The sequence below is a fragment of the Bemisia tabaci genome, chromosome 5 (genome assembly GCF_918797505.1).
Source record: "Bemisia tabaci chromosome 5, PGI_BMITA_v3".
Taxonomy (NCBI): Eukaryota; Metazoa; Arthropoda; class Insecta; order Hemiptera; family Aleyrodidae; genus Bemisia; species Bemisia tabaci.
Genome location: NC_092797.1, coordinates 29,687,796 through 29,711,207, shown reverse-complemented (window position 1 = coordinate 29,711,207; position 23,412 = coordinate 29,687,796). Strand labels below are relative to the sequence as shown.

The 23,412-nt window shown below is 37.5% G+C and overlaps 2 protein-coding genes and 1 long non-coding RNA gene across 11 annotated transcripts in view; 2 read left to right on the top strand and 1 right to left on the bottom strand.

Annotated features, from left to right (window-relative positions):
* Positions 1-23,412, top strand: part of LOC109037399 (interferon-inducible double-stranded RNA-dependent protein kinase activator A homolog) — a 37,004-nt gene that overhangs the window by 2,120 nt on the left and 11,472 nt on the right. For 4 of the 7 annotated variants that reach the window (XM_019052043.2, XM_019052042.2, XM_019052041.2 and 1 more), the window contains exons 2-3: positions 19,960-20,018; positions 22,489-22,693. In XM_019052043.2, the coding sequence (XP_018907588.2) occupies positions 19,980-20,018; positions 22,489-22,693 (244 nt within the window). In that variant the 5' untranslated portion in view covers positions 19,960-19,979. Of the gene's footprint in view, positions 1-3,148; positions 3,786-19,959; positions 20,019-20,857; positions 21,537-22,488; positions 22,694-23,412 lie in introns of those variants that run through there. The other 3 variants (XM_019052039.2, XM_019052040.2, XM_019052037.2) reach the window with 3 other exon arrangements.
* Positions 5,556-18,212, bottom strand: LOC109037402 (troponin C, isoallergen Bla g 6.0101). 3 transcript variants are annotated; one of them, XR_002009474.2, is made up of 7 exons: positions 17,932-18,210; positions 14,145-14,169; positions 11,479-11,622; positions 9,397-9,528; positions 8,323-8,454; positions 6,395-6,479; positions 5,556-5,738 (listed from the first exon to the last, which is right to left on the bottom strand). XR_002009474.2 is itself a non-coding variant. In XM_019052050.2 (6 exons), the coding sequence occupies exons 1-6, from the start codon at positions 17,938-17,940 to the stop codon at positions 5,704-5,706; spliced, it is 477 nt and encodes a 158-aa protein (XP_018907595.1). In that variant the 5' UTR covers positions 17,941-18,212; the 3' UTR covers positions 5,556-5,703. The 3 variants fall into 3 exon arrangements, 2 of the variants coding, with proteins under 2 accessions (XP_018907595.1, XP_018907596.1); XM_019052050.2 differs by lacking the exon at positions 6,395-6,479 and having other exon boundaries at positions 17,932-18,212; XM_019052051.2 differs by lacking the exon at positions 5,556-5,738 and having other exon boundaries at positions 5,762-6,479; positions 17,932-18,209.
* LOC140224624 (uncharacterized) lies at positions 15,287-16,784 on the top strand. The gene is made up of 2 exons (XR_011899898.1): positions 15,287-15,449; positions 16,068-16,784. It is a non-coding gene; the product is annotated as an uncharacterized lncRNA (long non-coding RNA).

Below are 23,412 nucleotides of genomic sequence, written 5' to 3'. Positions count from 1 at the left end.
ACCTATTGGCGGATCCAGCAATTTGGCAACACTGAATTTCCTCCATTTAAACCTATGAAAATGTATCGATTCTTGGAGGGGCCAGGTGCTCCGACAAGAATCGATTATTTAGCATAGGTTTAAATGGAGGAATCTGGTGCTGCCAAATTGCTTGATCCACCTCTGTTCTTACCCCGTGCATAGAAATTTGCTGCTTCATTGGCATCCTGAAACTGCTATACTGCAGAGGCAAGGCGTGAATGATCGATTATCGATAGTTCCCTACTAAAGATCGATTATAAAGGTGTTCGTTGCGAAGATCTTGTTCGTCGATCCTTTTCCATAGGTTTAAACGGCAGATCAATCGATTTATCGCGAAGCACGCCACGCCCTGCCGTGCTAAGGAAGAACGCCGTATGAACATTCGAGAGTTGCCAAATTTACTTCGATAAAATGATTATTTTTTAGGAAAGTTATGAATATTTGTCCTTTAAATTTTCAAAATCTTCAGTTGAAATTGCGAGTATTATCGGATAAATTGAGAGGAAAGTAGTCATTCATAAGTTTACTTGGAAATTCGCGTTTTTTGAAAGGAAATTTGACAACGCCAGAAAGTTCATACGGCGTATTTCCTTAGCACGGCAGTGCTGCACTGTGCCGCGCGCAGTGGCACAGGTTAAGGGTATTTGTGGGGCTTGGAGGGCAAGGCACATGAGTGCAGTTTTTGAGAAAATTGAGGTATCATTGATTTCAAGTAAAACTAGTCTCGATGCATATTCTGTGAAAAATTTGCTCCCAAATTCTACTTGTTAAGCACTAAAAAGACACTTTGAACTTTCTTCCCACCGTATGGCTCCATGTAATTTCGGAACTTCAAACATGTATTTCTCGAATAGCAAAAACTGCACTTAAGTATGCGCCTTGTCCTCCGAGCCCCTCATTTTATCTACTGAAGACCACGCACGAATACTGCCGTGCTAAGGAAAAAGCGCCGTATGAACCTTCAGGCGTTGCCAAAATTTCCTTTGGTAAATCACCAACTTTTGGGGAAATTTATAAATGAATATTCTCCAATTTTTCAGAGCATATTGTTTGTATTTTGATCTAAAATTCCTGAAAATTTCAAGGAAAAACATTCATAGCTAACCTCAAAAATTAAAACTTTATCGGAGGAAATTTGGCAACTCTCGAATGCTCATACGGCGTTTTTCCTCAGCACGGCAGTATACGCGTATAGGCCGCTATTAGTGCGGGGTCCTCAATTGATACATTCAAAATCTTCCCGTTTATGTTCCCGATTCAAAATGTTTTGTTACCAAATAATACTGATGGAATAAATTCAATTTTCTTCCTTTCCTTCTGGATTTTCCTCTCTCTCTCTCTCTCTCTCTCTCTCTCTCTCTCCCTCTCTTTATTTTCATAATGTAAGTACTTAGATTTAGGTTATTACTATTTTCAGAGAGGAAATAGTACTTGTTATTATTCATGTAATAAATATGTAAGCAGTGGTGGTGTAGGTGTACAAACACGTGGCTTACAATTGTAGTTTTTCGAACGATTTCAGTAAAATTGCCTCGAATCAGTTCTCGTCAAATCAATTTCTCGTTTGAATGGACTTGATTTACAGCAAACTTTAAGATCATTAAAAAACAGTTTAATCCACTTACTTGAGGGCCCCTTTGACCAATGATTCCTTTTTCATGGTGCAGGACTCCATTAGCCATTCTCCTGTTTTTTCACTGTTCTCTTCACTCCAGTGCTCCGTCGAAAATCAACAGATAGACTCCGTTTCCCTCAAAAGCGCAATCAGTCATGCTCGAGAATTGATCATAATGAAGTATGTGTCATGAATAATGGATTGTACAATCCCATGTTTGTGCACACAATTTAAAAAAAAGTTTATCAAAATCGGATCGATAGCAACTGAGGGACACTTTGAAAAAAAAATGGCGGACTTTAACGGCCGCCATCTTGCTCCAGTCGCGGGTCAGCGTGTTGCAGTGTTGCCCCTTCCAGAATTGCTCCTGAAGGTACCACCAATGAGCACTGAAAGCGGCATATTCCAAGCAAAAAGTGCAGGGTTTCTGCCATTTTTGGCTTGTAGGCAACAGACTGTACATATGGAAGTGCAAGGAGCCTTCGGCGAATTTTACACCAATTAATCTTCGAGCGCCTTATTCAACTCTTAGGCCCAATTTTTTCTTCTTTTTTTTACTTAAAATATCCTCGAGGGGATAATCTTACGCTTTCAGTCCCGAAAGTCCTATTCCCTATTAGTCCCTAATCAAGCCAGCCCCAGGTACCCGTTGTTCAAGACCATCAAACTCGGTTCATCTGGCCGAAAATTGAACCAGGGACCTCTCTATCATGGAGCAAATGCTACAACCACTACACCACAGGAGGCTGACAGATTGATATTACCGGCGTGGGCAAAACAAGGGAGGGCGGCAGGGAACTTGACCCTCCCCCACCCCCCCCCCCAAAAAAAAAAAACTTGGCTCATCACGAGAAATGTGAGGGATTTTGCTGGATAAGTGCGTTGTTTATAACTTTCATCTTTGAAATTATAATCCGAATACATTTTTTATCAGAATAGCTCAAAGTTGCTCCTGAGGCGACTTAATAGTTCAAAATTTTCCCGGGATAGCCCTCCCCCCCCCCTCCCTGAGGCTAAGAAAATTCCCTGAGCCCACCTTTGGAACTGGGGAAATCAAACAGATGGACCAGTGGGGTGTCTTCTGGTGCCATCCAGACCCCTCTTGATGATGAGGTGTCCTTCTGCCTCCTTACGGAAAATTCCTGTTTGCGCTTTTACTAAACAATATTTTCCTAGATGAAAAGATATTATCTTTTTTTTGTAAATTTTGTCGTAACTTAATTACAGTTACGTAATTTTTTCTAATGTAAAACACGCCCCTGTTAATAGGCGAAAAATTAAATTGAGAAATGAAACTTTGTGACCCTCCATTGCAATTAAACCTCTCTGGCTGTCACTTTTTCGAATGACGTCAACCAGACGAGCGCTTTTGAGTTATACTGCAAATATAGGCCATCAGTACCAGTAGTTCACTACCAGTAGTAGTTCACCGAAAGACTTTTTCTGCTTTTCGTCTGTTTCTAAGTGAGAAAAATGATTAAGAACCAATCTATTTGTCATTCATGATTGAAGGTGCGCAAAAGTTCAATGGCAAAGGAATTTCAACGCAACTTGCTAAATCATTCCGGGTATGTGACGACAAAGAGGGAGGTGAAGAGAGACAGAAAGATTCGAACTTTGATTTACGAGGGGCACCGCTCATGGCTTGGATTCAAAATGTCTGACATTCCAACGGCGTGCAGAATTCGGTGGCGGCTTACCGTGAGGGCCCTTCGAGGCAAGTGCAAAATGACCTTTAAATACTATAGTCCCTTTTGTAAACCACTACGTTTTTTTTTTTTCGGGAGGCACTTGTCCAAGCTGTAGCTGATTCTTTACTCAAGTGTATTTATACATTACAGTTCTCCCTCTCGTGACTCGCATGCTCCATGGCGTCGCTCTGGCTCCTCATTGCGCATCCTCGAACTTATTTGCTTGATGACAGTGCGGAAATCTGACCTTTGTTTCACAGGCATTTTCTTTTTATTTTTTTCTCCGTTCTTTTTCCTTTTTTTCAATAGGAAAATGTTTGACCAATGGTGCTACATACTACCATTTGTTCATCATCCCTATAAACATTTACTCAGTTACTCAGTTACATACCCAGTGATAGAAAAAGACATTGAAAGGTGATTTTCTGTTCACAGTATCGTATAAATAAGGAGTTTTAGTAAGTACTACTAAAGATTCTGACGTAGTAAGATCTGCTTTTAACCTGTAGTAAGTAGCACTAATGGCCAAACATTTTCTTTCCTGTATAGCATTCAATGAGCTGCTTTTAAAATTCGCAGTACTGTGGTTCTTTCAGATAGGTTATGCTATGATTATTTTCAGTACTGTTCTTTTAACTTGCGGATCGTATTTTACATAAGTTATGTCAAATATGAATGAGTTTAAGGTGCTGTGTTCTAGCTTGATAGTAGCCTCACTTTATAAAAATTAAAAATAATGAAGATAAAAAATAAAGTAAATAAAACAAATTTGAACACGGCCACTGCTTTTCGCACCAAGTTTATGATAAACAAGCTTTTCAAGTCAAAAAAGTAATTAATAACAATCATGAAAATCCTGGCTACTGAAGAGAATGAGCCATAATTACTACAAGGCTCCATAATTTCCATGTTTTTCTCTTTAAATTGTTCCAAGCACAATTTTACGACCGTTGAATTATACACTCTTCGAACACCTGATACACTGATAAAATGAAGTGTGTACCTAACTTGTAAAATCGGTGCTCATTTCGTATGCACTTTAGGTCGTTCATGAATTACGTCAGATACTTTTTGTGATTGATTAAGAAACCGCACTGTCTCCCTCATAGTAGGCATTTCCTTTCCATTCCCTCTCTTCCCGCGAAAATTACGCGAAAGAGGAGATAAATTTTTAAGTGAGTCTGCAAGGTAATGATGTTAAAATACCTTGAAGAAATATAATTAAATTAGGGCATTATCGAAAACTAATTGAGGAGCTTGGAGAGCGAGGCGCATGAATGCAGTTTTTGAAAAAATGGAGATATTGATGATTTCAAGTAAATCGAGTCTTAATGCAAATTATGTGAAACATTCGCTCCAAAGTTCCAATTTTTAAGCATCAAAAAGTCAGTTTGAACTTGTTGCCGCCATTAGAATCCATGACATTTCGAAACTTCAAACACGCATTTCTCGACATAGCAAAAACTGCACTTATGCGCCTTGTCCTCCAAACCTCTCAATAATTAACTGCACTTGATTACATTCATATACAAGCACACTTTACGCCATTCCATCACCTGAATTGGTCAGTTACCTTTTTTAACCACATTTATGCGTGTTGAGAGGTTTTCACTATATTTATCGGAAAAAAAATTTTACTTTCGCGCCTCTGTAACACTAAAAAAACAAACTTTGCATGGTTCTGAAGAGTCACTCAGAAGAAAATGAGCCCCAAATGTTCTTCTCCAGCAAACGCTGGCGTTGTTCTTTATCTAACTCAAATAATGTTCCCTTAGACATATTGTGCTTTTAGATTACTAGCAATTAAATAAGATACTCCAAAGCACCTCTATCAATGAGAGAAATTTTAATTATTCAAAAATAATAAGGAGTTGGACTTTTTACATATCTATCCGTCCTCTCTGTTATAAGTGTCCTAAATCCAAACTACGGGCATTTCCAGCCTCATATTACAATATATTACGATATGTTTTTTTCCCCTTTTTTTCACTCACTCATAATTTAATCTGCACTCCTGTTTAAATACCTGACGTAATTTATGAACGTCCCCTTGTATTTTTAAAACACTTTTTCTCCTTTTCCTGACGAGTGCATGAGCCCTGTTTGTCCAGCCATCATCTAAACTCATCTAAATATTTTAGAGGACTATTTAAATTAATTCATTTCGATATTTTTGAATAAATAAAGAACTTGCTCAGTAGAGGGAGAGAATGAGAAGAATCACCATGTTTTCTTCTTATTTTCTTTGTTTTTACTTGACAGATTCATTCATAAAATCATTTCACACAGTTCTTTCAAACATACCATGTAATTTTTATTAGTTAGATTGGCTTTCTCCACTTTAAAAATGACATGTATTAACATCGCTTAGCTTCTTCACTTATCACCCCCCGCCATCATCTCCATAAACTCTGAAAAAAACAACAACAATGCAAAAATTTGAAAAAAGAAATATATTTCAGTATAATAAAATTTCATTGCGCACATATACACGGGCTTTGTTTGAAGTGTTTTTGTTTATTGCATGTATAGGTGAGACAAACTATATGTTGTGGGTGGGGAACATATGTCATAAGTTGTTTTAGCATTCGCCCTAATTTCCTCTCAGAATGAATTTTACGGGAATGAAATGCACTCTTGGCTCTCTATCAAAACTCTCAACGTCAGTTGACTTGGGGCATTATTCTTGTGATTTAATAGGTGCGTAAAGCAAAATTCCATTTTTAACACTCAATTGTTTTCTGAATATTTTGATTTTTTTTTTTTTTTTTTTGTTTTTTTTTTTTTGTTTATTCATAATTTTCTGTTTAGAGATCGAGTAAGAGAAAACATTGATGGGTTGAAAACCCGGTGTTTTAACAGTTTAATAGGTTTGTCTGGAAAACATCCGACTCATGAAATTTATCCTGATGAATATATTAATTGATAATTAAACATAATAAGGAAATTATTCACAGTTTTCAATGTACATGTATTTTTCCAGTGTTGGAAAAACTGTGTTTCCGTGGAATTCCATTTAACATTGGTTTAGTGATGTAAATTGATTTGGTGTGCGTGATGAGCTTACATAATAATGGAAAGCTCTGTTATGTGTCTGTCTGTGAAGTGTGTCATCCTTGTCCAGCACATCTACCGGAGAGCAGCACAAAATTCTGGCACAAAATAACAAATATTATTAACAATATACAAAACCTAAGTCCATTCCTTTGATTTTATACAATGAAAAAATGAACATGCAAAATTATCCATGTGCTAGAATCAAAATTATTCACAGCATCAGAATCAATATGATAAAATTTGCTTCAATCAACCAATCAACATCCAAATTCAATTTTTATTCTCCATTAAAGGAAAAAGACCAGGTGTCTTCATTGCTATTCCGTTTAGTGCTTTAAATATCACGTGTGACATCAGCTAACTTATCAGCGCCCCCTCCCCTCAAAAATGGGTCGCGTAATAAAAATAAATAAAAACAAATCGAATAAATCTAATACAATTTTAAAAAAAATGGAACTCACATTTCCTTTTTCGCCCGATGTGAATATTAAAATCGGGCAAAAAAGAAAATGTAAATACCATGATGCGACCCGATAAAGAAAAAAGAATTATAGAAAAAAAAGAAAAAAAAATCAAAGCATATACGTACAAACATCATGCACAACGCAGAATGGGGACATTACTCGTTAAGGGCTTTATTGCATATCGACGGTGTAAGTTGGCAATCACATAACTCATATACGGTGTCTCAAAATCTCCGCCTCTATGTTATTTTTTTAACGGAGAACAAATTGACATAATTCCTTGAAGTTTTTGCAGAATTTTCTTCAGCAGAAGAGCAGAAAAATCACCGCAGTTTTAAAGAGTTGCCGTTGAGTAGTTCTCCGTTCAAAAAATAAAGTATGACAGTAAGTCTGCGACGTCGCAAAACGGATTATATGATTGCCGACTTACACCATCAATATTTCAAATTGGTTTTTTTACTTGTGGGTACATATCTTTATCGAATAAAATGTAAAACACAAGAAGCCGGCCACAAGTACAAGGTCCATAGCGTAGAGATGAAACATTTTAATTTTAATTCATGATGCTATTTTTTAGAGCGTGTTTTATGGATATTTCCGACTTACAAAATCTGAGAAATGTCGAAGCAAATTTGCGTTACGATGTCATGCAATTTACAGCAGAAAATTCAGTTTTGGGAGAATAATTATTTACAATTCACATATGTTATGTTGGGCTCGTTTTTATCATAAAAAAATGCACTGCCAAGCTCCGTTCGAATTAGAAGGAGGTAATATCAACGATTCATTTGTGATGACTAAATTCGGAAATGTCATCAGAGGTGTTCAGCCCCCTTTAAAACGGAAGAGAACCTCCTCAAGTTCTGAATGAGAGTCGATGTAGGTATATAAAAGGCTCGATTTTTTCAAAAAAGGTATTTCTCTTTACGTTGATGTGCACTCACGTACTCACGTGGCTATGAACGAGTCAACGTCGCAGAACGTCATAATGAGGAGGAAGGAGGAGTTTGACGTCGACCCTACACTACGATCAACATATTTAATTGGTGTATTTTTGAGTCACAGAATATAGGTGTAGACTTGACCTAGTTGGATATGCGTAAAAATTATACAAATTGAGGGGGGGGGGGGGTCTGCCCCGTGCTCTGTACTAAGTGTAATGCACTCGGTAGCTGAAAGGGTTTTGCTTATGTAAACAATGCATTGAGGTAAAAGATGCAAGGAAAAAAGGGGGCAGAGGGTTTCAAAATAAAATAAAAAATACTTGAACGATCTCTTGTTGCCGTTTCAAAAAAATATAAAATTGGAAATTCACCCTTTCTTAAAAGATTCAGGAATTAAAAAGAGAAATGTTGGAGAGACAATATACAAATCTATATGAAAGAGCATTCCAAATTCCTGGAAGTGATCCTATAGAGCAGATATTTGCTTTAACTTTATACATTAACTAATCGTAGAATTATCACGTACTGACCTTCAAAATCAACGGTGCCTGATCCATCTGAGTCAATGTCGGCAATCATTTCATCCAGTTCCTCTTCACTCATCCTCTCATCCAATTCACTTAGAATTTCTCTGAGAACGTCTGTTGTGATATATCCATTACCTGATAAAACATAAACGATGAATCCTTTAAATTCCGGTTCCTTTAAAAAATCTTGACTTTTGAAAAAGAATCAGTTTCACATAACGCCATAACGATTGTCTGAAAATCCTCTCTACTCTAAGAAAATCATTTTTAAGACGCTTGATGGACGGGGTGAGGAAGGGAAATAAGCAGAGTAAGGAGCGGCCTTAGGGGGTGTGCAGCGCCCCGGGGCGGGGGTGGAGCCCTCTATAGTAATGTTCACTAAAATTTTGATGAGATGGTTTTTTGTATCTCTGGCAAGATTACGAAACTGCGTACCTCAGTTTGCGATCTTACTAAATTTTGTTAACATTTTATCTCTTTGAGGGGATGATAATCATCGTTGGTTGAAAAAAGGTCATGCAATTCTACTTTTCTCCTCCCACAATTTTTTTCTAGTTTCTTGGAAAAGTCTAACAATATCTAAATTAAAGAAAGAAGGGAGAGGCAAACATTTTGAAATACCGCCATTCAAGCACACATTTTTGTAGCCTCAGCATCGATAATTATCCTTTTAGACTAATACATCCATCTTCAAATGTGTCAAAATGAAAATTTCAAAGATTTGTAACACCAACCAGGGGCGTAGCTAGGAAATTTCTCTGGAGGGGGCCGTGGGACCACCTCTCGTGGTGAAGAGAGCGGGGAGGGTGAGGAATGGAGGGTCCCGTTTTTCTGGGGAGGGGGGGCACGAGCTTTCTGGGGGGGCCCAGTCCCCCCCAGGACCCCCCTAGCTACGCCCATGTGTAACACTGACACTAGGCACGCACCGCCACAAAAAATAAACAACATTGAATTCGTTGATTCTGCCACACTTTAAAAAGGTCAAGAAGCGTAGCCTCCTAGTGTAAAATTTAAGCCTCTAAGCTTCGGTGCAGGATCCCTCCTTTTACCCGACCCGATTACAAAATATAACTTCACCTTCATAGTCGTATAGCCTGAAGGCTTCTCTTAAGTCCTCCTGCATTGCACCAGCGTCCTCCGCCTCTTCCTCGTCTCCGATGAATCTGGCCGCCAAATCGCAGAACTCATCGAATTCAAGCTCTCCGGATCCTAGCGAACCCATAAACAAATGATAAAAAATTAAAACTGAGCTTAGACATTAAAATAATTTTAGAAACATGGGCTCTGGTTTTGGGGTGATGCTCGCTGGGGGGGAGGCGGGGGGCCCGGGGGGCCCGAGCGGCCTTGGATGTAAGACTTGGGCACCTAGTTCCGTAAAGGCAGGGCCCTTGTCCCCTCCTGGGGGGTGCATTCCCAAACCATCTCTCTCTCTTATTATTTTTATAACTTTGTGTTTTTAACAATATTTTAGAAACCAACTAGATTACTCGGTTGTCTGGTTTTCCGTTTATATAATTTAGAACCAAAGTGTATATTTCTGTAAAGAAGCTCACTTATCACTAATAAAAAAAAAGACATTAAAACAACACAAGACTCTTTGTCTAAGGTTTTTAAAAACTAAGCAATTCTTCTGTTGTTGGCACTGGCCAAATTTATTTTTTTTTTAGTTATCTATTCTTATATCATTTCGTGAATTCGAAGAGAGTTCGGTTTTTAGCAAATGTTTTACACTACTCTGCCGTGCTAGGGAAGAAAGCCGTAAGAGCATTCGAGAGTTGCTAAATTTCCTTCGATACAATTTTCATTTTTGAGGAAAATTATGAATATTTTTCCTTGAAATCTTCAGAAGTTTTAGATCAAGTTACAGACAAAATCATCTGAGAAATTGGTAAACAAATATTTAAAAATGTTCCTAAAAATTAGTGATTTTCCGGGAGAAATTTGGCAACAGCTGAAGGCTCATACGGCGTTTTTCCTTAGCACGGCAGTATTCTCCGTGGCACCGATGAAATTCCCAAACCACTTATCTCGTTTACGAATCCCGTTTTATTATTTTTGAGGAAAACAAATCAACGTCTTTCCTTGAAGTTTTCACAGAATTTGCTTCGCACAGAGAGAAAAATCGTAGACGTTCTGAAGAATTGACTTTGATTAGTTTTCTTTTTAAAAGATAAAAATATGGCAGGGGATCTGCAACGTCGCAATCCGAGGTTACGTGGTTTAGGAGTTTCAAAATCATTTTAATTTTAAGTATTTGCATAGACAATCTAGACGTTTTGTACCCTATGGGTGCCAAATGCAAGTGGAGGAGAAGATGGGGAGTTAGGGAAACAGCCCCCAACAATCACACAAGAAAAGCGTCCCTAGCCGGAGCACCTCTCCCGAAAAATTTCATAAAAATCGAACCCTAGTAATAGCAGAAGTAATTTAATTTGTATCAATATACAATATGAAAAAAAACACTAAGAAGTGCCCCGAACTGTATGTAACAAGGTGGAGAAATGGTACTGGGTCCATACCATTTCGTGGGGAAAACAAAGCCAAAAAGTTCCAAAAATTATGATTAGAGTCAAAATTAAATTTTTTGAACTCTAATACGTACCAGTACGAAACTGGGGGGGGGGGGGGGGGGAGTGTTCAGCTCAGGCAGTTTGCATTGGAATATTAAGTTGGAGTCACGTCGAGAGATCTATACCGGTTTGGGCTTTTTTAGGCCTCACCAGCAGATCACATTCGGCATTAAACCCAACTTAACATGCCGCAAAATCCAATCGCAGTTTCGTACTGCTACGCATTAGAGCTCAAAAAATTTAATTTTGACTCTAATTTTAATTTTTGGAACTTCTTGGCTTTGTGTCCCCCGCAAAATGGTGTGGACCCAGCAACATTTCTCCACCTTGTAATATACCATATGTTTATATTGTATCAGACACCATTGAAACTGCAGAAATCATCGGTTTTGAACCAAAGCTCTTCCCTGTCTCTAGCAGTGCAAGGCAAATTTTACATAGGTTTCGTTGTCGCAATTTTAATTTTTTGAGCTTTTCGAAATAATTTTAATAATAACTGCCTTTTTTAAGCTTTTAATTTCTGCTTGTCGATGCCATAACACACATCAACACTCTTGCAAGACCAAGGACATTGATGTAGTTAACTCACCGTCGGCATCAACTTCTTCGATGATTTCCTTCAACGCAGCGTCATCCTGTGGATGGCCCATCATGTCCAGGATTGTTCCAACTGTTTCGCAAGGAATGCATCCTCTCTGCTGTTGATCGAACGCTTGAAAGGCTTGTTTCAGCACTGCAATGTTAAAGTGCAGGTGATCGTGTCAGATTAATTTGTTTTGAATTAAAATTTAAAAAAAAAAAACAACCAAAATTGATATTTCAATAAACGGTAAGTACCGGGCAAAAACATGGAAATCTTTCTCTTTAAAGTTTGCTGACTTTTTCTCATTAACGGGGAGTTATCAAAAATACATACAATAATTGCATACTTATAAGATTTTAATGGGGAATTTTACTTAAAACCGATTTTGACCACATTGAAACTTCAGAAAATCCACTTCTAAAAGATATAAAATATTTCTATCATATCCACTATCTATCCACATCATAGAGTACATATAGTTGTAATGTAAATGGGAGAGCTGGCGCCACCCTGCTAAAAATGACCATGTTGGTAACAAGTTGGTCTTTTATCCCAAGTTGATATCACGTTGATACCATGTTGACATCATTTTGATACCAACATGGGCGTTTTAGACCTTGTTGGTAACAACATGACGTCTCAACATGTTACCAACATGGTCATTTTTAGCAGAACATGTTCTGGTCGACGAGTTCCGAGCCCGGTGTGCGCCGAGCTCGGGTTACTTTTTCGATACATGTTCGATCCCAAATGGCGGTGTGGAATACGTAGTAATTCCTATCTTCTTTGTTTACACCCGATGGCCGGGTCTCCGTGTATCGAAGACAATCAATTATGTATCGAAAAAGTGACCCGGCGTCACACAGGAGTCTCGGAATTCGGGACCTGGAAAATGCTTAAAAGTGGCGCCAGCTCTCCCACTCACATTACGACTCTACGTACTCAATGATCCACATGTCTAAAAGCAGGGATAGGAAATTAAAGCTGAAAATTCGAACACAGTCGTGAAAACGTGATTGAAGTAGTACTAGAGGCCTGAGGCCGCTACGCGGCCGCCAACCACTGAGAAAAGCTATACACGTAAAGAATAATAGAACAATCACGTTCAAGTTATTTAAGAGATGAATGGATTCAAAAGCTTACGGGTGCATGCGGAAGAAAGCATATTCGTCTCGGATTGCACCGTTGTGTACCAATTTTTATGTTTTATTTTTGTACACCGTTTTTAAAAGCTACGCACAGTTTTTCCACGGATTTTCCTAAATAATCTCAAATGTAAGCATGGAAAATTTCGACGCGATAATTTCGTTCATTCTATTTGCTTTTTATGTAACAAAACAAAAAAATTAAACATCCTCCGAGTTTTTGAATTTTTACAATGAGGACACTTATTTTACCTTTACTTATGGTAAAAACAGTAGCAGAGAGGCAAGAGGATGACACGTAATCCTAGTTTAACGGTGGTTTTAGCGTCGCGCGAGCCAGGGAAGGGAACAGTGGGAACACGGTGGAGTCATCTTTGCAATGTGACACGCACCATTCAGCTAGCGGCAATATGCCTACAGGCCTACACCCATGGTCGAATAGTTATCTTGATACGCTTGCCGAAAATGAAATCAAAAATCGACACCAGCACGCGGAAAAAATGGGATCTTATCTTCGATTGTAACGTTGCAAATCTCTACTCATAATTTATATTTAATTAATTTTATTTTAAAAAATCGCAGTTTTTTTTAGAAGTTTCCGAGAAATTTCCGAGAAACCGGCAGGGACCGTCAAAAGAAATTACGCGTGGTCCTAGTTTTGCGGTGATTTTAGCGTCGCGCAAGCCAGGGAAGGGAGCGCGGTCGAGTGTCTAGTCATCTTCACAGTGCATTTTGTGCAATGCGAGAAGTATTCATGCAGTCTTGTAGGCGCTAATATGTGTCTGACGCCGACCGCACAGTTTGGCGCAATGCGTGAAGTATTCCGACAGGCTTGCAGGCGCTGATATAAGTTGGACACCGACCGCACCGTGTTTTCCGGCGCGATTATTCGAACTCGCGTTAGACTAATCGCGGCATCGAAAAATGGGGCTTTAAAGGCCCATGTTATGTTTCGACGCCGTATGAGCAGTCCAACGTTGCCTCGTTTCTTTCGATAAAACATTTTTCCTAAGAAGTGTTAGAAAAGTTCTCTATGTTCGCTTTTTTAGATTGAATGGACCATTAAACAGGTCAAGAATTTAAGCACTCAGATACATGATTCTTCAACAGAATTTCATGCAGAACACTATTTGCGCAAGGAAAACTACTGAAGTCAAATTCTAGCTAAGTTATTAACGTTTTTATTGTCCACTGGTTACGGGAACTGAATTCACAGTGTGTACAGCTTGAGCTTAGCGTCAAGATTGATGTTGCCATATTTTCATATTACTGAGACTGTCATAGTGACGTTTGTAAAATTTAACCCTGGTAAATTATTCTTTCACCCTTGAGCGGAAAGGTTGAATTTATCCATGAAAGACGTTAATACCACGGTTAAGAGTTAATGTAGGGTTAGGATATCCTCGTTGCCCATTGGTTGCCTCGGGTGCCACCACCCGCGCCCAGATCGGCCCGCCGGTTCGCGCTGAATTTTGACGCAAAGGATAGGGCTTACGGAATTATGTATTGAGATAGTAGAATACTTACGTGCTAACTGGTCCTTGCTCAAATCCTGGAAAATGAAAAGCAAATATTTTACTTTTTGATGAAAATTAAAAACAAAAAGAAAAAGAAAAAACAAAGAACTACGGAAGTAAGTGCCAGAAGGACTTAAATGCATTACAACGTGGCAACATTTTATTTGAAAATGTATTCATTACCCAAGAAAAGTTGCATATTTTCCTTTGAAATTTGTTTAACTTTCATTGGAATTCTATGAGAATTTCCGAATTTTTTTTAATATAAGACACTATATCGACCATAATAACAACAACGATAAGTTGTCGGGTGAAAGCCCTCATAAGAAAAGTCCCTGCAAAGTAACAGGTAGAAATCAATGTCTTTCTAAAATCAAAACTTAAAATTTCCAACGCACTGAAATCTATTCCATGTGTGCGTAAAATTGATCAATTAAGTGTTTTGCATAAAATAAATGCTGATTTGATATCGCTTTAAAGTGTGCATTTTCGAGTCAAAACTGGGTAAACTCATTTTGATTATCTGGATGTTTATCCGTCAAGGCCGCTTACTCCTCCCCTTTCCATTGTCATCGATGAATTGTAAACTTTTTTCCTCGTCCGATTATCAGAGGAAACTTTCAATAGCTTTACTTTTAATTCAATAACTTTATTTCTATTATTTTATTTTTTATTATATATTTAATAATATATTACATTCAGCTAATTTCAATAGCTTCACTTTACTTTTAATAGAAACTTTCAACTATTGTGGTTTAAAGCCTTTTTGAGTGCATTCACGGCATTGACATGCAGGAGCGTCTTAGTGATGATGAATATCCTCATAGATTCAGTATTAACTGTCAGCAATGGAAAGCATGTTCCGATCTTGGAGTAAAATGTAGATAGTGTTAATGTGTGAAGAAAGTAGGCTCCTATTAATAGAAGTCGTTATTGAATAATAGAAAATGTTGACCATGGTCATGTGTGCAAACCCTATTAACTGCATAAGAATGACTATGGCGTTATGCCAAGAGGTTGATGAGAATTGCATATCATATTATTTAATTGATTTTATTTCAGACACATGTGCCCTTTCAGAGGCACGTAGCATTAGGAAAGAGCTCGCAGATCTTGGTTCTAATCTAGTTCTCACGCACAGATAAAGTACGTAGTCCCACTGTCAAAATGGATGTACATATTTATGATTTACTTTATTTTTTTGTCTGTGTGATGATTTTATATAAATGAGGCTCTATCCCATTCATAGGCGGATCCAAACCCATGCGGGAGGTACAAGGAGGGTCCGAAGAGCTTCCTCAAGAAAATTTTCGAGGTATTCTAGCATCTATTATGCAGTTTGAGTCAATTTCGGCATCACCAAATACCTGCAGCCTTCCTTCTTCTTTCCTCCGTTCTTTCCTTCTTTCTTTTTTTCTTCCCTTTTCCCCCTCTTTCTTCAAGCGAACGGGGGGAAAGGGGGACGCTTTCTACTTTTCCCTTTTGGCTCCGCGTATGAACCCATAGTTTTATTTGTCATAGATTTTCAAGACAATTTAAATCATGTGCCTTCAACCCGATTGAGGATCATTGAAAATAGAAATCTAAGAAGTTAATACAACAGAATATTAAAATCTAAGCTAAGTGAATATCCATTCCAAAGACGAATGAAAAATTTCAAAATACCTAGCAAACATAAAAAGATTCATTCCTAGGGCGACATGGCGACATAACGACATTTTCAGTATGAATAGTGTAATTTTATTACTGACCCCCAAATTTTTCAAAGGTTGCATGTATGAGTAGCGAGGTTTCATCAATGACAATAGCCACTCATCAATGCCTCGGCTCATGTTGGTCTTCACAGTTGTAAACTTCTAGCGATCCTTTTTTTTTTCATTTAGATAACTAATTTCGTTGAAAATTTCCTTGATTTTTTTTCTTTTGTTCGCAGAATACTCTCTGATCGTTCAGGGCAACGAAGCTTGCTCATTGAGACTTGGCTATTAAAGAGTCCTGAGCTTGAACTTGTTAGAAGACGCAGGTGTTAGGTCATTTTATCTCAGTCTCGATTTTCTCAAAATCACCACGCATACCTACATACAACGGTTCAAGGGATCAGACCTTTCAACTGGACGCATTTTTGCTAAAAGGAACTATGTGTCACGCAAAGCATATGCACATAGTTCCTTTTGACATAAATACGTCCAACTATCTTACATATCGACGGTGAGACTCCCAAACCACGTATCTCGTTTGCAGTGTTCAAAATTAAAATCTCCACTCGGATTTAATTTTTTAAAGTAGAGCAAATCACCTTCATTTCTTAAAGGGTTTTTTTCAAAATTTGCTTCGCACTGAGAAGAGAAATCACGGGAGTTTGTAAAAATTGGCATTGAGCCCACCTCAGAAATAAAGTATGTCAGGAAGTCTGCAACGTCGCAAGCCAAGATACGTGGTTTGGTAGTTAGATATGCATCGTGTGAGAGAGAGAGGGGGGGAGAGAGATATTATGTAGCTTTTTAATTACAGCTGTATAAAACCTATTTCAACTTTTGTTTAATTGAGTAGTTTTGACTCTTTTTCATTTCCTGTTGTTTTTATCTTTCCTTTCTTTTCATCATAATTGCCAACGCATTGCTCCTAAAATAAATGCATTCTACCACCTCTACTTGGTTTCTTTCTTACACAAATACACAAAAATACCCCAAATAATTTACCTAAAAAAAAAAAAAAAAAAAAAAAAAAAAACCAAGAAAAACGAAGAAAAACGCGTATATCCAAGGCTAAAAAGCAACAAAACGTGAAGCGTGGGACGTTTCGGGGTGGTTCCCTGGTCGAGGAGTAGGTTAAAACCACCCCGAATCGTCCCATTCTTTATATTTTGTCGTTTTTTAGCGTTTTTCTTGTGTTTTTTAGTTTCTTTCTTCCTGTAGTATTCTCTGTAAGTCAGAGATACTCGAAAATAAAATTATTTTACGTCTTCCACTTTAAGTAGGTATCTAAATCTGAAAAGTTTATTAGTGGTTTTGATCCGATCAAGTTCTTTCTTTTGACCTTTAAATCGATATTAAATTTCTTATTTTTTTTTACAATTGAGCTTTGATAGCCCTCGTTGATATACACGTGGGATCGCGTATGCACGTGGAAATTATTACAATTTATTTATTTAGTTATTCATTTGTTCGTTCTCTTGTTCCTCTGTAATTATGACGAATTATTTTTTTACACTTTTCCATATGAGCTGTTGCTTTAAATCATACCTATTATGATAACTCACTATTAATACTACAGTGTTTGCTTTATCGATACTGGAAAAAAGTCACATGAATTTTCCACTAAAGGAGCTTAACTCTTGAATCAAGAATAAAATCGCTTCAATTTAACAAGTTTCTGCTTGATGCGAGCGACTTTTGCTTGTGTCTTTTTTTTCTTTCAATATTTTCACTTGACTTCTTTTTTAGAATGTAATTATTTAAAAAGAGAGCAAAATTTTAATTATTTCCCCACATAAATACAATTAGCAATTTTTCCTTTCCCTGAAAAGAACGCGTATAGAGAAAGTTTGAGAAGGGAATATAGTCGATGTTTTTTTTTTTTTTTTTTTTTTTTTTTTTTTTTAAATGACGAACCCATGGAACAGCGCAATCAAAGTATGTATTTTTCTTAGGTGTAGAGGCCTTCTCTTCATAGGTCAGCTTAGTTTCTGAATTTAAAGTAATATCTATTTGAGAATCAATTTTAATCTCAGGAATTATCTATCAGGATCAAATGATTAAATGATTTGAAATTCCACGATTGAAATTGAAAGAACTTACCTGAGCCATTTTCAATCAAAACTCAAATCAGACACAGTCAATGTAACAAACTAGCAAGGTAATTAAAAATTTTAGGTTTATATGTAACGATCTAGTAATCCTTCACTCGCGTGGTACAAATTTTTAACCGTGCAAATTGTTCAAAATCCAACGCGCAACTTAAAACTATCCAAAATGTTACGCTTGAGAGACAAACAATGTAACCGTTCACGACGTTGGATACGATGTAGTTGACAATTTAGCACAGCGCCAATCCCAAATTGAAATGTGTCTTGCAGTCATGTACGCTGAAAGATTCATTGCTAATTACGCTCTAGCCCTTTTCAAGGTGACGTAACGGGTCATGCGTCAAAAAAAGCATGTTGAGTTATGAGACTTTAAACGACAAGGTACATAAATGCCATCGGTGTTTACACATGGTACATAACGGCACATACAGAATGCTAGTAATTGCTCAATATGTATATGATAAATCACAGATACACGTAGCTAAAAATAATTAAAAGGCATTCAATCATATCAACTCGCTCCGAATGAGTTTGAATGTCTCAAAAACATCTTCTCGCCCACATCTGAGCTTTAATTATGGTTATTGGAAACTCAAAACGTTGGGACCATTGTAAATTAACAGGAGTTACGGGCATGCCACGTTTGAGATAATGGGGATTTCTCTTTCAAAATTTCTAGGGTAAACATTTTCCTAATGATAATTTGCTTAAAACAAAAACAAAAAAACAATGATAAGAATTATTTCCTTAACAGAGAATTTTTTCGATTTTGCACAATCATGTGAAATAAGCGAGGCTAAGTTATAATAAAAGATGGTCCCATTTTCATTTATTTATCCAATTATTAACTCAAGTTAGAAACATGAAACGGAGGAATCATCAATCATCATTGAACTTATGTCAGGTTTTTTTCTTATTTTTTCTCTGTTTTACCTTCGGTTTGGTAACAACATGAAACAATTTGATAAATTCAAACTTCAAAACGGTCAAACCTTTATTTTCAAATTATAGTGCGGAACAAAGTTGAAACAGGCATCGCAATATCCACTTATCCAGGCTCATGACTCATGAGGCCTTCTGAGAGTGGACCTCTTTAATTCAGTGGCGTGACGTGAATTGCGATATATCGATTGTTATGCCATTTAAACCTATGGAGAAGGATCGATAAACAAGGTGTTCGCAACGAACACCTAAATAATCGATTCTTTACCATGGGTTTAAATGGCATAACAATCGATACATCGCAATCCACGCCACGCCACTGCTTTAATTATCATTATATAGGTACAAATCGACGGCGTAAGTCCGCGATCACATATCTCATTTGCGGTGTCTGAAAATCTCCACCTCTATGTTATTTTTTTAAAGGAGAACAAATTGACATCAACCCTTGAAATTTTTGCAGAATTTTCTTCGCACCGAGAAGAAAAATCACGGCAGTTTCAAAGAATTGCTGTTGAATAGTGCTCGTTTAAAAAATAAAGTATGACAGGAAGTCTGCGACGTCGCAAACCGAGTTATGTGATTACCGACTTACACCGTCTAAATGAATGCAAGCACTTGCTTATACGATGTTAGAGAACTCGTTTCACTCGATGGATCTGAGAGACTTATCTCCTCATCGAATGTTAAATATTTCAGGTGAAAATCAACCTTTTGGGTTCACATTGATCCACCTGTAATTTACGGTCAAGTTCAGAGCTTCAAGTTCGCTGCATCAAGGTTAACTACGTGAAAGGCCCCCGCCGTTTAATCTACATGCCGATTTATGCTTTTGGTGAATGGAATACGCTCACACAAACGTAATCTTACATCCCTTTCATTCATGGATTGTTCCATCAATCATTTTTTGAAGGTCAAACGACTCGCACATTATTTCGTTCACCGCTACTCTACCACCACCCCCCCCCCCTTTATTCGTAAACGGGGAAAGATTTTCTTGCGGAGGTCTCAGTTCATTTTTTTAATTCAGACATATCGGTGCGAAATAATTTTCTGACGAGGGTGTGCATTTTTCTAGCCCGCCAGTTAACCCGGATCATGGACGTCTCGATGGAGAGTTCTGCGTCTGTTGCTCACGTAATTGATTTTGATTTTTTTATTATCAGTATTTTTAAAATACGCCTTGTGGACTAACGCTCGGTTCCCGTAACTGAAATCTTCAGTCACCTAGACTGAACCTTACCGAAGTTTCTTTTCTCCGCATAAAGACAATTCTTTCCTCTGATTCATCAGAGTGAGCAATGTTTCCCTATCATTCATACAAAGTACGTTATGATTAACTACATGACAAATTCGATGTTTTCTGCATCATTTTTCTTTTTCTTTTTTTTTAAAAAACTCAATGTCCCTACGATCATGTGAATTCATTCGATCCGATGCATGTTATACATCGCAATGTAAGTCGGATATCACATAACTGGACTTCATTTTGCAATTCGGAACTATAACTCCCGACCCATCTGTAAAAACACTTATCTGTATAGAGAAACTAATGGTACCATGGTACCTACGATGGTTTTAAACTGAGGCACAATTTATAGTTCCTAATTGAAAAATGTAGTTCAACGCGGTTTGCGGCCTCGCAGACTTTCCGTACTTTATTTTGTAAACGGGAAACTACTCAACGGCAATTCTTTCAAACCGCCGTGATTTTTCTTCTCTGTGCGAAGAAAATTCTGCAAAAGCTTAACCGAATAATGTCAATTTGTTCTCCTTTAAAAAATAACATAGAGGCGGAGATTTTCAGACACCGCAAGCAAGACATGTGATTGCGGACTTACACCGTCGATATAATCTTCACTCTTTGCTGCAAAGATTTGATGCAACTTCGTTTAACTCTACCTCCGTTGTCTGTACCGATCAGCTTCTTTTTGCCGAGATTTTTTAAGGGAGGAATTTTCATAGAAGTTCTGAGTGAATTTTCAATCATGTTTCATGATTCGTGACAGAGAATGGGAAAATGTCCCTCAGGTCGTGCAATTTTGTCTCTTCAACCTTTTACTTTTACCCGCATCTCATCAACCGAATTTGTTTGGATAGTTTGAAGTGTGCTCTACAAAGTGATAGGGGTTTTTTAAATGTAAGGGAGTGGAGTTAATGGAGGAATAGTTCCGGAAACCACTCGTGACCTGCACGCGCTCTGAATTAACAAGCTGTGGGGAGGAAAGACATGCCAGCTTCCCTGCGTGAAAACTTAAACCTGGGAAAATTATGGGCAGGATTGACCGGCATTAGAGGGTAACTTTCAGAGAGCTAGCGGGTTCAATGTATTGGTGAAAGGACAAGATGTTACAAATGGGAATCATTGTGCATGTGTCCCGCAAAGGGTGGAATGAACTTCCGTGCCAACCCCCTGAGACCAACTTTCGCAGCCAGTCCAACTTTGTCATCTTATGCTCGTCGATCGTGATTGTGATGAACTAAGTTTAATGCTGAGATACTCGCTTGCATGTCTTTCTACTTTTTGCGTTAGTTGTGCTGCGAGTTACTAACTTAGCCTAAGCTAGTCAAGATTCAAATATCAAAGCTACAGGAGTGTAGTTTCTGTTTTCGCATTCGCGTTTTAACCGTTGGAGGGATTTTTTACTAGAAAAGGTACGAAACTTTCCCCCTTTTTTCCATTTTTTTATTTTATTAAGTTCCATGCACAAGCCCGCCTCAGAAAACTGCTATCCTATATACCTTACCCTTCTAATATTTTAAGATGCATTAGTCTCCTGTGCCATTGAAAAAAAAAAAAAGTTGATATCTTTAAACGCTAGTGACATTTCTTGTTTAATTAATCTGTTTCGTTTTTTGTCGTGTCTTGTCAATATAGTAATATAGTATTGATGCTTTCACTGTAAATAACAAACAGGCCTTTACCTACCATGCATTTACCCATTATCTACCTTATTTTATGGTCATACTTGAAAATTCGGCTATCAGCAAAATTATTATCATGTTCTGTATCTGTGTGCTGTATTAAGGAACACTCGAATGGATTGGCAATTTTGCAAGTTTTTGCATTATCAAAATTATATACAAAATCGAAATAATGACAAATCCTTGTGTCTCTTTACATGGACAGAGTTCTGAAATTCAGCAATCGACTTAACTAAAAATGTTTTTTTTTTTTTTTTTTTTTTTTTTTTTTTTTGTGATTCTCAAGAGGTCTTAAACATATAAATAAAAAACCTACATTAATTGGACGGAGTTAAACAGAAAGGAACCAAGCCACATCGGGATCGAACCGAGAAAAAGAGGTTTAACGTTTGGCTCCTGCATTTAAGACTCAATGTAAAAGATAAACTTCAAGTTCAATTTCTGCAAAATTTGCTCCAACAAAAACTTTGAATTTTTGGTGATGGATAGTAGAACAGTGGTTGAGTTCAAAACCACTCATAACTCAATTTTTTCCAAAATGTGGGTCGGTTCCTTTCTGCTTAACTCAGTCCAATTTTACTGACTTCTCGTGCTATCTGTTTCAAATGGCCATTTTTTGATCATTTTTTTCCTTTATGGATTTGAGAGGAAAATTTACGGAAGCATACATGTGATGTTTTAGGAGTTGGATGACGACGCAAGTAATAAAACACACACTCGACCAAAAGTTGAACATATATTGCTAAAAAGCTTAGAGCGAGTTTCGCACCTGGACACTGATAACCACGCCATGTTAATGCAAGAAATGCTTCAAACATTTCGTCTAGTACACGATTTCGTTTCAAAAATTGAACAAGAAGCTTATAGACTCGAAAATTACAATTCAGGTAAATTCTATTATTTTACGCGTAGACTCAATTCTCAATAGAGAAATCGGTAGTTTTATTTTGATCTGCCTAGAAACAAAATTGCAGAATGTACTCGGATTTAAGACAGACGTCATCGTATTTAGCACCGAAAAGCTACGATTAAGAAAGTGCTCTTTTGCAGTCCGCTCCTAAAAAATTCACATTCGGAACCTGAAGTAATGTGGTGTATGATAATTTGGAGTTGGTTCTTTCATCCTAACGGTGCCCACTCATCTTCTGCGGAAACTTAAACAAATGCGCCTACATAGAAAACAACTGGATTGCATTTTGCAAAAAGGGACCACTAGCATTGAAATGTTGCTAAGATTGTGCAACTTCTTTTGTCTTGGAGGAAAACCCCGATTATCCCTTAATAGTTTCTATTTTATTCGCTAAAAACTGTAAATTTAAGACAAAAATTACCATCTAAATTTCATAGTTTTTCACAATTTCGGCAATTTTATTGCAAAGGATGAAGTTGCACAATCTTAGCATCATTGCAATGCTAGTGGTTCCTTTTTGCAAAATGCAATCCATTTGAAGTTTGGTGAGCGAGTTCTTTCATCCCAACGGTGCTCACTTATCTTCTACGGAAACTTAAAAAAACGCGCCTACATAGAAAACAACTGAGCGCTTCTCTAATGCAAACGTATCAGAGCTTGCCCGCTTGATTTTCAGTTACACACATTGGACCGAGT

Excerpts from the sequence above, each read along its gene's own strand:
- LOC109037402 (XM_019052050.2), bottom strand. Across the intron at positions 9,529-11,478 it reads CGAAGAAGTTGATGCCGACG|GATCCGGAGAGCTTGAATTC; the intron begins GTGAGTTAACTA and ends TGGGTTCGCTAG. Across the intron at positions 5,739-8,322 it reads AGGCACCGTTGATTTTGAAG|AGTTTATGGAGATGATGGCG; the intron begins GTCAGTACGTGA and ends TGTTTTTTTCAG.